General features: G+C 45.1%; 1 protein-coding gene across 1 annotated transcript in view; it reads left to right on the forward strand.

Annotated features, from left to right (window-relative positions):
• Nucleotides 1-13,689, forward strand: part of LOC120049107 (myosin-binding protein C, slow-type-like) — a 30,821-nt gene extending 17,132 nt beyond the window's left edge. The window contains exons 12-28 of the mRNA XM_038995350.1: nt 480-604; nt 770-875; nt 1,181-1,347; nt 1,477-1,642; nt 1,910-2,016; nt 2,109-2,245; nt 3,907-4,171; nt 4,468-4,656; nt 5,301-5,435; nt 5,587-5,754; nt 7,425-7,513; nt 7,615-7,810; nt 8,112-8,251; nt 8,411-8,570; nt 9,002-9,138; nt 10,729-10,915; nt 12,800-13,689. Of these exons, the coding sequence (XP_038851278.1) occupies nt 480-604; nt 770-875; nt 1,181-1,347; nt 1,477-1,642; nt 1,910-2,016; nt 2,109-2,245; nt 3,907-4,171; nt 4,468-4,656; nt 5,301-5,435; nt 5,587-5,754; nt 7,425-7,513; nt 7,615-7,810; nt 8,112-8,251; nt 8,411-8,570; nt 9,002-9,138; nt 10,729-10,915; nt 12,800-12,900 (2,575 nt within the window). The 3' untranslated portion in view covers nt 12,901-13,689. The remainder of the gene's footprint in view (nt 1-479; nt 605-769; nt 876-1,180; nt 1,348-1,476; nt 1,643-1,909; nt 2,017-2,108; nt 2,246-3,906; nt 4,172-4,467; nt 4,657-5,300; nt 5,436-5,586; nt 5,755-7,424; nt 7,514-7,614; nt 7,811-8,111; nt 8,252-8,410; nt 8,571-9,001; nt 9,139-10,728; nt 10,916-12,799) is intronic.
• The last annotated feature ends 226 nt before the right edge of the window (nt 13,690-13,915 follow it).

The raw sequence follows: 13,915 nt of genomic DNA on the forward strand, positions 1-13,915 counted from the left end.
CGAGGTGAGATCTTGCATGGAGCCCCAGACCGAGGGTGATTGACCGTCATCTTGAACTTCTTCCATTTTCTAATAATTGCGCCAACAGTTGTTGCCTTCTCACCAAGCTGCTTGCCTATTGTCCTGTAGCCCATCCCAGCCTTGTGCAGGTCTACAATTCTATCCCTGATGTCCTTACACAGCTCTCTGGTCTCTGGTCTTGGAATTCTTACTGGTTGGTAGGTGATCAAATACTTATGTCATGCAATAAAATGCAAATTAATTACTTAAAAATCATACAATGTGATTTTCTGAATTTTTGTTTTAGATTCCGTCTCTCACAGTTGAAGTGTACCTATGATAAAATTTACAGACCTCTACATGCTTTGTAAGTAGGAAAACCTGCAAAATCGGCAGTTTATCAAATACTTGTTCTCCCCACTGTAGTCACAGTATGTGGATATCCAGTGATTTGATTGATTGATGCACTTGCTGCATAGGTTTATCTTTGAGCAAAAGGGCACGCAGCGGATCCTGGTCATTAACAACTGCGGCCTAAATGATGATGCTGCTTATTCCGTAGCCGCGGGAGAAGAGAAGTGTACCACCGAGCTGTTTGTCAAAGGTACCCCTCTCCATTCCATCATCCTTCTCTCTTCATTTTAATGTCTCTTTGGGGAATTAGTGGGACCAGAATGTGGTCTCTCCACAATTTCACACTCCACTGTTTCTAATTATATTGATGCCTGCCCCTCTATGATTTTATGATTTGTATCTTACCTTTCTGCAGAGTTACCAGTGAAGATTACTAAAGAGATTGAGGCGGTGAAAACGACAGTGAACGAGAGGATTGAGTTGGAGTGTGAAGTGTCTGAAGAAGGAGCTCAAGTAAAATGGTAGGGCCATGTCCACTTAGTGTGTGTGTGTGTGTGTGTGTGTGTGTGTGTGTGTGTGTGTGTGTGTGTGTGTGTGTGTGTGTGTGTGTGTGTGTGTGTGTGTGTGTGTGTGTGTGTGTGTGTGTGTGTGTGTGTGTGTGTTTTTCCCCCCCTTGTGACACTGTGTGTGTGTTGTGACACTGTGTGTGTGTTCCCTTTGTGTGTGTGCGTGTGTATTTTTCCCGTGTGTGTGTGTGTGTTTTCCCTTGTGTCCTAGTGTGTGTGTGAGTGCCTCTGTGCCTCTAACCTTTTGTCTTCCCCCTCAGGTGTAAGAATGGCGTGGAGGTACCGACCGGGCCCCGGTCACGCTACCGTGTCAAGTCTGAGGGGCTGAAACACTGGCTAATCATTGACGATGCCTCAAAGGAGGACACTGGAACCTTCTCCCTTATGGCCTCTGGGGGCACCTCTGAAGCCAAAGTCCAGGTTGAATGTGTGTATTTTACTTCCCTCTCTTTTCCTCACACTTTCTCTCTTACTGAGAAACTGTAGATCAACTATATTGATGACTATTTTTACTTTTTTCTATCCTCTTATTTCTTTCCGTTCTTCCCTTCATCAGTGAAGCCACTGAAGATTATTCAGGATTTGCAGGACATGACAGTGCTTTTGGGCCAGCCACTGAAGATGCACTGTGAGATCTTCCCTGGGAATGTTCCAGGTCGCTGGTACAGGAACGGACAGTTGATCCAGTCCAACGACCGCATCAACATCCTGCAAAGAGCCAAGTACGTCACCTCCCTCCCACTCGCCCATCTCATCAGCCCCATAATCTGTGTTCATGGGTGTTTCATACCTGGTCAAGTCGCAGAGGCAAAAATTCTGGGCCCAAATCATGATTCATCATTAGGCCCATGTAACCTGAGCAAGAAAAACTCAGGGTCTTAGCCCTTCCCTCTGTCCTCCTGCTTGTCTCTAGTGTCTTTTTTCATATTGGTTAAGCTGTCTTCTCAGGAGCAAGCCTACAGTATTCACTTGTTTTCTTGTTTTGACAGGAACCACCGATTAGAAATTGTGAACAGCACCATTCACGATGCCGGGGATTATACCTTTGTGCCAGAGGGATACTCTCAGAGCCTCTGTGCCAAAGTTCATATCGTTGGTACAGTCATTTTAATGATACAAAACCATCCGTGGGTAGATAACGAATATTATAGAGCACTTACTTGTTTTCTTCCTTGTCCCTTTCCTCAGATCCTCCCAGGGTGTACCTGGAGAGCTTGAACTTCCCTGACAACACAGTGACCATTGTGGCAGGAAATAAACTCCGTGTGGAGATCCCCATCAGTGGAGAACCAGCACCCAGAGTGGTGTGGATGAAGGGAGAGAGGGTGAGTGACCTGGGTCAAAATAGGCTTCATTGTGCTTAATTGTTGTCGGAAGTATAGTATACAGTCGTGGCCAAAGGTTTTGAGAATGACACAAATATTCATTTTCACAAAGTCTGCTGCCTCAGTGTCTTTAGATCTTTTTGTCAGGTGTTACTATGGAATACTGAAGTATAATTACAAGCATTTCATAAGTGTCAAAGGCTTTTATTGACAATTACATGAAGTTGATGCAGTCCATATTTGCAGTGTTGACCCTTCTTTTTCAAGACCTCTGCAATCCGCCCTGGCATGCTGTCAATTAACTTCTGGGCCACATCCTGACTGATGGCAGCCCATTCTTGCATAATCAATGCTTGGATTTTGTTAGCATTTGTGGGGTTTTGTTTGTCCACCCGCCTCTTGAGGATTGACCACAAGTTCTCAATGGGATTAAGGTCTGGGGAGTTTCCTGGCCATGGACCCAAAATATCGATGTTTTGTTCACCGAGCCACTTAGTTATCACTTTTGTCTTATGGCAAGGTGCTCCATCATGCTGGAAAAGGCATTGTTCGTCACCAAACTGTTCCTGGATGGTTGGGAGAAGTTGCTCTCGGAGGATGTGTTGGTACCATTCTTTATTCATGGCTGTGTTCTTAGGCAAAATTGTGAGGGAGCCCACTCCCTTGGCTGAGAAGCAACCCCACACATGAATGGTCTCAGGATGCTTTACTGTTGGCATGACACAGGACTGATGGTAGCGCTCACCTTGTATTCTCTGGACAAGCTTTTTTCCGGATGCCCCAAACAATCGGAAAGGGGATTGATTCATCAGAGAAAATGACTTTACCCCAGTCCTCAGCAGTCCAATACCTGTACCTTTTGCAGAATATCAGTCTGTCCCTGATGTTTTTCCTGGAGAGAAGTGGCTTCTTTGCTGCCCTTCTTGACACCAGGCCATCCTCCAAAAGTCTTCGCCTCACTGTGCGTGCAGATGCACTCACACCTGCCTGCTGCCATTCCTGAGCAAGCTCTGTACTGGTGGTGCCCCGATCCCGCAGCTGAATCAACTTTAGGAGACGGTCCTGGACTTTCTTGGGCGCCCTGAAGCCGCCTTCACAACAATTGAACCGCTCTCCTTGAAGTTCTTGATGATCCGATAAATGGTTGATTTAGGTGCAATCTTACCGGCAGCAATATCCTTGCCTGTGAAGCCCTTTTTGAGCAAAGCAATGATGATGGCACGTGTTTCCTTGCAGGTAACCATGGTTGACAGAGGAAGAACAATGATTCCAAGCACCACCACAAGCTTCCAGTCTGTTATTCAAACTCAATCAGCATGACAGAGTGATCTCCAGCCTTGTCCTCGTCAACACTCACACCTGTATTAACGAGAGAATCACTGACATGATGTCGGCTGGTCCTTTTGTGGCAGGGCTGAAATGCAGTGGAAATGTTTTTGGGGGGATTCAGTTCATTTGCATGGCAAAGAGGGACTTTGCAATTAATTGCAATTCATCTGATTACTCTTCATAACATTTTGGAGTATATGCAAATTGCCATCATACAAACTGAGGCAGCAGACTTTGTGAAAATTAATATTTGTGTCATTCTCAAAACTTTTGGCCACGACTGTACATACTGAATGTATGGGTACAGTACAATCTACTATTTGCCATTGTAGGTAATCCTTGACTCGGGCCACCGTGTGCGAGCTGAAACCTTTCCGGACCACACCAGCCTCACCATTGACATCGCAGAGAAGGAAGACACAGGAAACTACAAGATAGTCCTGCAGAACGAGGCTGGTGAAGCAGGGGCTAGCATCAAAGTCAAGGTGGTGGATATCCCAGACCCTCCTGAAGTTCCCCTAGTCACGGAGGTGGGAGGAGACTGGTGCTCTATGACATGGGAACCCCCGATCTATGACGGAGGCTCACCCATCTTAGGTAGGTGTGTGTGGGTGGTTTTATGCTAACAAGTTGGATATTCTGGTGTGTGTATGTGATATAGAACTATGCTTTTCCCCAAAGGCTACTTCATCGTGGTGTGTGTATGTGATATAGAACTATGCTTTTCCCCAAAGGCTACTTCATCGTGGTGTGTGTATGTGATATAGAACTATGCTTTTCCCCAAAGGCTACTTCATCGTGGTGTGTGTATGTGATATAGAACTATGCTTTTCCCCAAAGGCTACTTCATCGTGGTGTGTGTATGTGATATAGAACTATGCTTACCCCCAAAGGCTACTTCATCGAAAGGAAGAAGAAGCAGAGTTCCAGATGGATGAGGCTGAACTTTGACCTGAACAAAGAGACCACATTTGAGCCAAAAAAGATGATTGAGGGTGTCCCGTACGAGGTGCGCGTCTTTGCTGTGAATGCCATCGGCGTGTCCAAACCCAGCGAGCCATCCAAAGCCTTTGTACCCCTGGGTGAGTTCTGAGTACGCGATGTTCGCTTGGCAATGTAAATCTTTGTGACAAAGCCAGTGAGGTGACACTTACAGTACAAAGGCGTTATCCTCTTATGTAAGCCAATACAGTTTATCCTGTGGTTATATCATATCACGATAGTGGGAGAAAAATTAAAGAGCCAGTGCTGTGATACTGTGTGATAGTGCAGGCCATTGCGTGGGCTGCCCTTCCCCTTTGCAGCTGTTCCTCTGATACCTCACCATTCCAAGCATTCCGCATTCTGACTGTGACCTCCACTGGACGTGGCCGGGGCTTTAGGAGATATTAAATATGTCTTTATAATGGCTGCCAAATCATCTAGGGCTTATAGGTTTAGGAGATCAGCCTCCCACAGGGTTCAATAGGAGTTAAACTTGATGCAGAATGTAAGAATAGACGTTAAGAGCCGCCCCTAATGAGATCTGATGAACAGATTGATGGCATACCAGCGCCAGCTACATGGGCATGGAGGTGTTTCTTAGGTATACTACATTGTATGCGTCATACTGTTCTTATGGCAATTGGAGATCCACTTTTGACAAGGCATGAAACATACTATACATGCAAGGAAATGTTTGTGTGAAGTTCAACCTTTGTAACACTCTCACACTGATTGCTCTCAGCGGTGACCAGCGAGCCCACCATGCTGGTGGTGGATGATGTCACAGACACCACGGTGACCATGAAGTGGCGTCCCCCAGACACCATCGGAGCTGCAGGCTTAGACGGCTACCTGGTGGAGTATTGCATCGAAGGAAGTAAGAAGCATTCGATTGACATGCCTCCGTCAACGAATAGACTTTGTCTTTTATAACTAGAACCCACTTGACTTTTCATGATCAGGAGAAACTCCTGGCCTGTTAATAAGTATTACCTGCTGTGTTAAGTCTATGGACATGTTCTCCACAGCTGATGACTGGAGAGTAACCAATAAGGAGCTGACAGAGAAGACTAAGTACACCATCACTGGCCTCCCTCCAGAGGCTAAGATCCTGGTAAGGGTAAGGGCCATCAATGCTGCCGGCGCCAGCACTCCCAGAACACTTCAGCACTCTATCCTGGTCAAAGAGGTCATCGGTGAGTCCTAGCCACTCTCCACTTCTCTTTTTGATGTCTGTATTTATTATTTATTAGCAAGGCTTAAGCAACAGGGCTAGGAACATGACATTTGAAACACAAGTCCAAAGGACAAGTGTTCATGAAAGATTTACAGTGCCTTCGGAAAGTATTCAGACCCCTTGACGTTTTCCACATTTTGTTACGTTACAGCCTTATTCTAAAATGGATAAAAAATATGAAAAATCAGCAATGTATACAGAATACCCCATAATGACAAAGCGAAAACAGGTTTTTAGAAAAATGTGCGAATGTATTAATATAAAAAATAGAAATACCTTATTTGCATAAGTATTCAGACACTGAATTGAGCTCAGGTGCATCCTGTTTCCATTGATCATCCTTGAGATGTTTCTACAACTAGATTGGAGTCCACCTGTGGTAAGTTCAATTGATTGGACATGATTTGGAAAGGCACACACCTGTCTATATAAGGTCCCACAGTGCATGTCAGAGCAAAAACCAAGCCATGAGGTCGAGGAATTGTCAGTAGAGCTCCGAGACAGGATTGTGTCGAGGCACAGATCTGGGAAGGGTACCAAAAAATGTCTGCAGCATTGAAGGTCCCCAAGAACACAGTAGCCTCCATCATTCTTAAATGGAAGAAGTTTGGAACCACCAAGAATTTTCCTAGAGCTGGCTGCCCGGCCAAACTGAGCAATTGGGGGAGAAGGGCCTTGGTCAGGGAGGTTACCAAGAACTCGATGGTCAGTCTGACAGAGCTTTAGAGTTCCTCTGTGGAGATGGGAGAACATTCCAGAAGGACAACCATCTCTGCAGCACTCCACAAATCAGGCCTTTATGGTAAAGTGGCCAGACAGAAGCCACTACTCAGTAGAAGGCACATAACAGCCTGCTCGGAGTTTGCCAAAAGGCACCTAAAGACTCTCAGACCACGAGAAACAAGATTCTCTGGTCTGATGAAACCAAGATGGAACTCTTTTGCCTGAATGCCAAGTGTCACGTCTGGAGGTAACCTGGCACCATCCCTACGGTGAAGCATGGTTGTGGCAGCATCATGCTGTGGGGATGTTTTTCAGCAGCAGGGACTGGGAGACTAGTCAGGATTGAGGGTAAGATGAACGGAGCAAAGTACAGAGAGATCCTTGATGAAAACCTGCTCCAGAGCGCAGAGGACCTCAGACTGTGGCGAAATTTCACCTTCCAACAGGACAACGACCTGAAAATAGCTGTACAGCAACGTTTCCCATCCAACCTGACAGAGCTTGAGAGGATTTGCAGAGAAGAATGGGCGAAACTCCCCAACTACAAATGTTCCAAGCTTGTAGTGTCATACCCAAAAGGACTCAATGCTGTAATCGCTGCAAACAAAGTACAGAGTAAAGGGTCTGAATACTTATGTAAATGTAATATTTCAGTTATTTATTTTTATAAATTAGCAACAAATTCTAAAAACCAGTTTTTGCTTTGTCATTATGGGGTATTGTGTGTACTGTAGATTGATGAGGATGTAATAAGGCTGTAACGTAACAAAATGTGGAAAGTCAATGGGTCTGGATAATTTCCAAAGGCACTGTAGATAAAAATAAAAATTCCCCCATAGATTAAGTATATATTTTTTTTAACGGAAATCACGTTCCATCCACTTATCTGAGCTGTCCTCTTCCCAGAACCACCTAAGATCCGCATCCCCCGTCACTTGAAGCAGACGTACACTCGTAAAGTCGGAGAAGCCGTCAATCTCGTTATTCCATTCATGGTAAGGCAATAACAGAAAATGGCTCAACTACCTTCTGTGAAAGCCCTTTAGTAAATCATATTTAGTTAGATTCATGCTCCTATGCGATATGTGACATGTAGGGCAAGCCCAGGCCAAAGGTGAGCTGGCTGAAGGAGGGTCAGACGGTGGACCCCACGCAGGTCACTATCCGCAACACAGACTGTGACAGCATCATCTTCATCCGCAAAGCAGAGAGGAAGCACTCTGGGAAGTACGATATGAAGGTGGAGGTGGAGAACCACGTGGACACGGCCATCGTAGACATCCAGATAGTAGGTGGGTCAAAGGACACTGACAGGAAGGATATCCTGATCTCACTTACAGTTAAAGTTGTGTAGGCATAGATCAATTAAGCACTTGTATCGGTCATTTTTACAGATTTAATCGAACAGGAAGTAGAAAAGAAATACTATAAGAAGGAAAGATCTCATAGTAAAGAGTTGATCAAGTTGAATGTTTTTAGTGTTGTTCTGCCCTTTATTCCCTACCAAATTTTTCACAGCAGCTAATGTCTAGAACATTCCAATAAGACCCATACTGATGTTAATGATGTTAACGGATTCATCTCTCCACTCAGACCTCCCAGGGCCTCCACAGTGTGTGAAGATAGATGAGGTCTGGGGGGGAAACGTGGCTCTGGACTGGACCCCTCCAAAGGACAATGGCAATGCCGCCATTACAGGCTACACCATCCAGAAAGCAGACAAGAAGACCATGGTATGAGTCTGCTGAATGCATCACTTAGTACTGTACTGTATGGAATCAGTATGAGGGAGAGATTTACGTCTGTATGTACTATGCATATGGAATCCAGGTGTTTGTGCTAATCAATGTGATCCCCTGCATGTTTAAACTAATCTGCTTTCTGTGTGACAGGAGTGGTACACGTGTATTGAGCACTACCACCGCACCTGCATCACCATCACCGAGCTGGTGGTGGGGAACGAGTACTACTTCAGAATCTACTCTGAGAACATGGTGGGTCTGAGCGAGGGTGCCACCCAGACCAAGGACAGCGCCCTAATCGTTAAAGAAGGTATGTGTGCGCTCCTCTGTGGGGGGAATACCGTATGGAGAGCAATGAAAAATATGACCAGTATGTCATCCCCCTCTACTTTCTAATATTATGGACCAACTCGTTCGAAAAGCAGATGGACATGAACCTCAGTCACTTCTTTTTTCATTTTCTTCTTTGTCTTTTGTCACAAAAGGTAACGATACATAGTGATAAAATATACATTTTTACAGAATTGGACCAGTTGCTTTCATTCAGAGATGGCATATACACTACATATCATGTTTCATTGTACTGTACTGTTAATGTGGATGTTGCTGTTTATGACCACAGATGATGAATTAAAATACTGTCTCTCCTTCAATCATGATCACAAGGGAAATTCCCCCATGATACAGCTCAGCGCCTGTATCATGTACAACCCCATTCTTCCTCCCTTCCTCCCTCTGCAGGCATGCAACTGAAGAACCCAGAGTACATCGACCACGACTTCAAAGAGCCTCCCAAGTTCACCCAGCCCCTCATCAACACCTTCGCCATCGCTGGCTACAATGCCACCCTCAACTGCAGCGTCCGCGCCAACCCACGGGTAGGTGTAGCCCGGGTCCCAGATCTGTTTGTGCTGTCTTGCCAACTACATTTCAGCAATTGGAGTTGGCAAGACGGCACAAACAGATCTGGGACTCAGGCTAGGGTAGGTGTGTAGGACTGTACTTAGACAGTGCCTACACCAACCCTCTGGGAATGTTCTGTCCAACTAAACTCCTAGACATGGTTGTGGTATCATTGCTGCTGACGTTCAGTCCTGCCTATTAATTAGTGATTGATTTAGACATGGGAAACCAAGTATGTCTTCTCTATTGACTCTGGCCAATCAATGACATGAATTGATGAATTAGGAGCCAAACCCAAAGACTGTGCAGCCTTGAAGCCCTGAGGCTGGGACTTCCAATGCCCTGGCCTAGTGGGTCATCTTAGGCCTTTAGTCAGCCTGTTCCCCATACCCCTCTGGCCTGTTCCCCATACCCCTCCGGCCTGTTCCCCATACCCCTCCGGCCTGTTCCCCATACCCCTCCGGCCTGTTCCCCATACCCCTCCGGCCTGTTCCCCATACCCTTCCAGCCTGTTCCCCATACCCCTCCAGCCTGTTCCCCATACCCTTCCAGCCTTTTCCCCATACCCTTCCAGCCTTTTCCCCATACCCCTCCAGCCTGTTCCCCATACCCTTCCGGCCTGTTCCCCATACCCTTCCGGCCTGTTCCCCATACCCCTCCGGCCTGTTCCCCATACCCCTCCGGCCTGTTCCCCATACCCTTCCGGCCTGTTCCCCATACCCCTCCAGCCTGTTCCCCATACCCTTCCGGCCTGTTCCCCATACCCCTCCAGCCTGTTCCCCATACCCTTCCGGCCTGTTCCCCATACCCCTCCAGCCTGTTCCCCATACCCCTCCAGCCTGTTCCCCATACCCCTCCGGCCTGTTCCCCATACCCCTCCGGCCTGTTCCCCATACCCCTCCGGCCTGTTCCCCATACCCTTCCGGCCTGTTCCCCATACCCTTCCAGCCTGTTCCCCATACCCCTCCAGGATGGACCAGGTCCAAATGGTCCAGCCCTCCAGCTGTATGCTGAAAGCTTTACACCTGCAGCCTGCTCTTTCTGACCGCCTCTCAATCACGGCAGCCTTTACACCTGACAGCTATCCTCTCTCTAACAACACATCTCTAGTCAGCTGCCGGAAGTTTTTTGTTCAGAGGTTAAAAAACGTATTAAATAAACAGACAGAGGACAACATTTGTTTAACACGTGTGCCTTAGTGCCCATGGTAATATGTAAATATAAGGGTTTATCTGATTAATGCACTCTTGGTTATAAGATATGACTGTTCATACACTGTTTTGATTAGGTTATCTCTAACTTGAACAGTGTATTGGCCCTCTCACTAAGAAAATAGTACAAATCCACAGACCAGTAAAACATTGCAATGTATTGAATGCTTTTGAAATAATGTACTACAACATATTGAGTTGGCAAATGTTTTAATGATACAGTAGCGATGCCTTTTATACTACTTGATAAACATTATGGGTAGTAACTTGCGAAACATCCCTGACTTAATTGAGTATTGATATTTTAGAGGCTTCTCTAGGAAACGGGCTAACCTTCTCTGTTTTTGACTTCAGCCCAAAGTGATTTGGATGAAGAATAAGATAGCCATCATTGACGATCCGCGCTACCGCATGTTTAGCAACCAAGGGGTCTGCACCCTGGAGATCCGGAAACCCAGCCCCTACGACGGGGGCATGTACTCCTGCAAGGCCATTAATGACCTGGGTGATGCACTAGTGGAGTGTAAGCTGGAGGTTAAAGGTCAGTTTTGGCTGTAGGGGTACCTGGTAACCTGCGGTGTATGTTATCCACCTGTGTACAGTATTAGGTGTCGAGACTCTATGGTGACGTAGATCAGTACATAGTTTGTTTCAGTGACTACACCACCAAGGTCCCGTCCATATCAGCTGTGGTCCTGTAAGTATCCGTCGTACATATATCGTAGAGGATATATGCTTATATTGTCATATACAATATCCAGGGGGTTGTCATTACATCAGCCCTGCTACTCCAATGAGGAACAACGTATTACATCATGTGGCTGAACTCAATCTATGCATTTCCTTCTCATTTTAGACAATTTTGAACATGTTCATCCAGTCACAGGTGTTCATACAAGACTTCAGTAATGTCACTTGTGTTCAGCCGAATCCTGTACATCCCACTACCATTGTTGAATTTCCTACCACAACTTCAAAGTCACAACGTCAAATGTAGCATGCTTCACCAATACAGCATGGTCCAGTTCTTCCTAAGGCGTCATCACACATCAACACCTCATAACTCAAACACACGCCAATACGTATTGTTCTAGATGTAGTTCCCTTGTTAGATGAATACTATCTTGTGGCTCCATGTTTTAATGTTTCCCCTCAACAGATGGTGATGTTCCTTCAATTATGTGTTTAACTCCTCATATAAAATGAGTTCAATAACTGACCAGTATTCCCTGGAGAACACATAACTCCCCCATGTAAACATTTGGATAACCCCTCTTCTCTTCTCTCCCCCCAGTCCCCACTCAGGAATAGTGAATGTATGTTCTCACCCAAGGTAAGCTTTCATATGGTTTTGGCATATGAAGCTTATGTCATTCATTCTGCATCTGTCAAATGCCAATAATCCAGCTTTTCTCAGCAGTACTAGGTAGTCTATTTAAGTTCACACCCACCCGTCTGAAAGAGTACCAAGGGAAGGAATGCAAGAGTTCAGGGCTTGCCTGCTTTAGTCAAAATGGATGTGTGATATGTACAGTAACATAATAGATTATTGTGTATTTGGCTCTAGACACTTTATGGGCAGTGTTCATTGGAGCCAGTTACTTTCCAGTAACACTCTAGGGTTGCTGTCTAGGGTGGCTGTCTAAAGTCAAGCGTACCCCTAACATTTCAGAAGTCTATTTTAACGGTTGGTGTGACTTGACTGCTTGTATGACCTGTGTTTCCCTGGTAACTGTGTCTGTTCCTCATCTAACATATGCCACACACAAAAGGTGAGTATCCTTTAAAGTAGTGCATTATTTTCCAGAAGTCGTTACTCCAGGGTGGTGTCCTGTACATACGTGTTATGATATTTACTGGGGTGATAAGATACAATTCATACATAGATCACTTTCTGCTGATTAAAACATCGATTATATATCTATAGTAGGCCTATATTTGACACGTTAGGGTTATTATCGTTTGTGTCAATGCACCATCTATTATGTACTAGAGAAGGCAAAATCCAGTAAATGTTCCTGAGCTTCTTGGGCGCATTTTGGGCCTACTTAGTGAATGGCCATGTCATGGCTCCTATAGCTCTGCCTCTGTAAGCCTAGGCAGATATAGATTTACTTACAGACGCAAAAGTGACGTCTTGCACCTTCCCTTTACTGACACTCTATTTTCTCTCCTCTCACTGCTATCCACTTTGGTATCTCTTCTTTTTTGTACTGTATGGTGTCTCTCTTCTGTTTCTTTGTTGCAGACTCACCCTCTTTTCGCTGTTTCAGTGTCTGTTTCGATGTTGCACACTGACCCTCCGCTATTGCCGTTGGACTCTTATGATCTTCTCTCTCTTAAAGATTGATAGTCTTCTCTCTCTCTTTCACTTTCTCTCTATAGCTCCTAACAACAAACTGAGTGTCTCTCCTTTCTCCCCTAGGGGGCTTTACCTTCTCTGAGCTCATGCAGCGTGGAGTGCCTTTACACCTGATCGATAAGTACATGAGCGAGACCAAGGCCATGGAGCAGCCAGAGAAGTAGTCGGACTGAGCAACCGCTGATACGCCTAGGATGCCCGGAAACCTGACATCACACCACTAGTGATCTGCCTCTAACCAGCAGTCGAGGGAGGAGCTGGAGGGGGAGGGAGGGATGTACTGGACTTTGGCATGGCATGCTGTGTATGGAGCTAGTTACCATAGAAGAAGCCAATTCATCACCAGCTTTGTGTCATCTCCTAGTATTCAAAAGGCTCTGTTTAAGCTCAGTTGCATGTTGGCAGTGTTTTGGCTGTAGCTTTTTATTTTAGATGAGTAGTGCGGGAAATGTATAGTAGGACGAACTGTAATTTCCACCTATGTGGACATGTTTTGTCTCTGTTGGGATTGGGAACTGTGTTTAGGGGAGGGGGCGAATGTTGAAATGTATAAACAATATGGCTTGGTGTCTGTAATGCAATGTCTTGTGATTAAAGATTTAACTTCAGAAGATACAAATATTAAAACATTTCTGATCAGGTGATTTGCAATGAGAATTTACAGTATTTCATCAGTCCCTTTAAAATGCTTCACATTAGGATTTTCTGATTTCATTTTCTGGTCTTGGAGTATGAAAAGTATAGTTGTCTGACTAATGTTGAGATTTGGGCTTTCAAACAGACAGTTATCCATCTTTTTGTTTAAGCCTTACACTGCATGACACATTGTGCTTTCTGTGCTCATACTGTACTTCAGGCTTGATTATATTCTTAGCCGTCAGGCCATCTGCGCATGTTTTAATCTTCAATTTGTAATGTATGACTCCTGGAATAAAATAAAAACATGTAACATATCATCCTTTTATTTATGTGTGAATACTTTCAAAAAAAGGTTAATACAGTACATAATAGGAAAAAAAGACTGTATTAAGATGCTTAAAGAACACGCTATATTCACTTCAGAGCGCACTCAGAAATGTTGCAACTACAGAATAAAATGTCACAATGTTACGTTCAATGAAGCTGTAGTAACCTACTGCAGTTGTAGTTCACTGCTCCTAGCAGCCAATGGACTACATT

This window comes from Salvelinus namaycush, chromosome 6 (genome assembly GCF_016432855.1).
Source record: "Salvelinus namaycush isolate Seneca chromosome 6, SaNama_1.0, whole genome shotgun sequence".
Classification (NCBI taxonomy): Eukaryota; Metazoa; Chordata; class Actinopteri; order Salmoniformes; family Salmonidae; genus Salvelinus; species Salvelinus namaycush.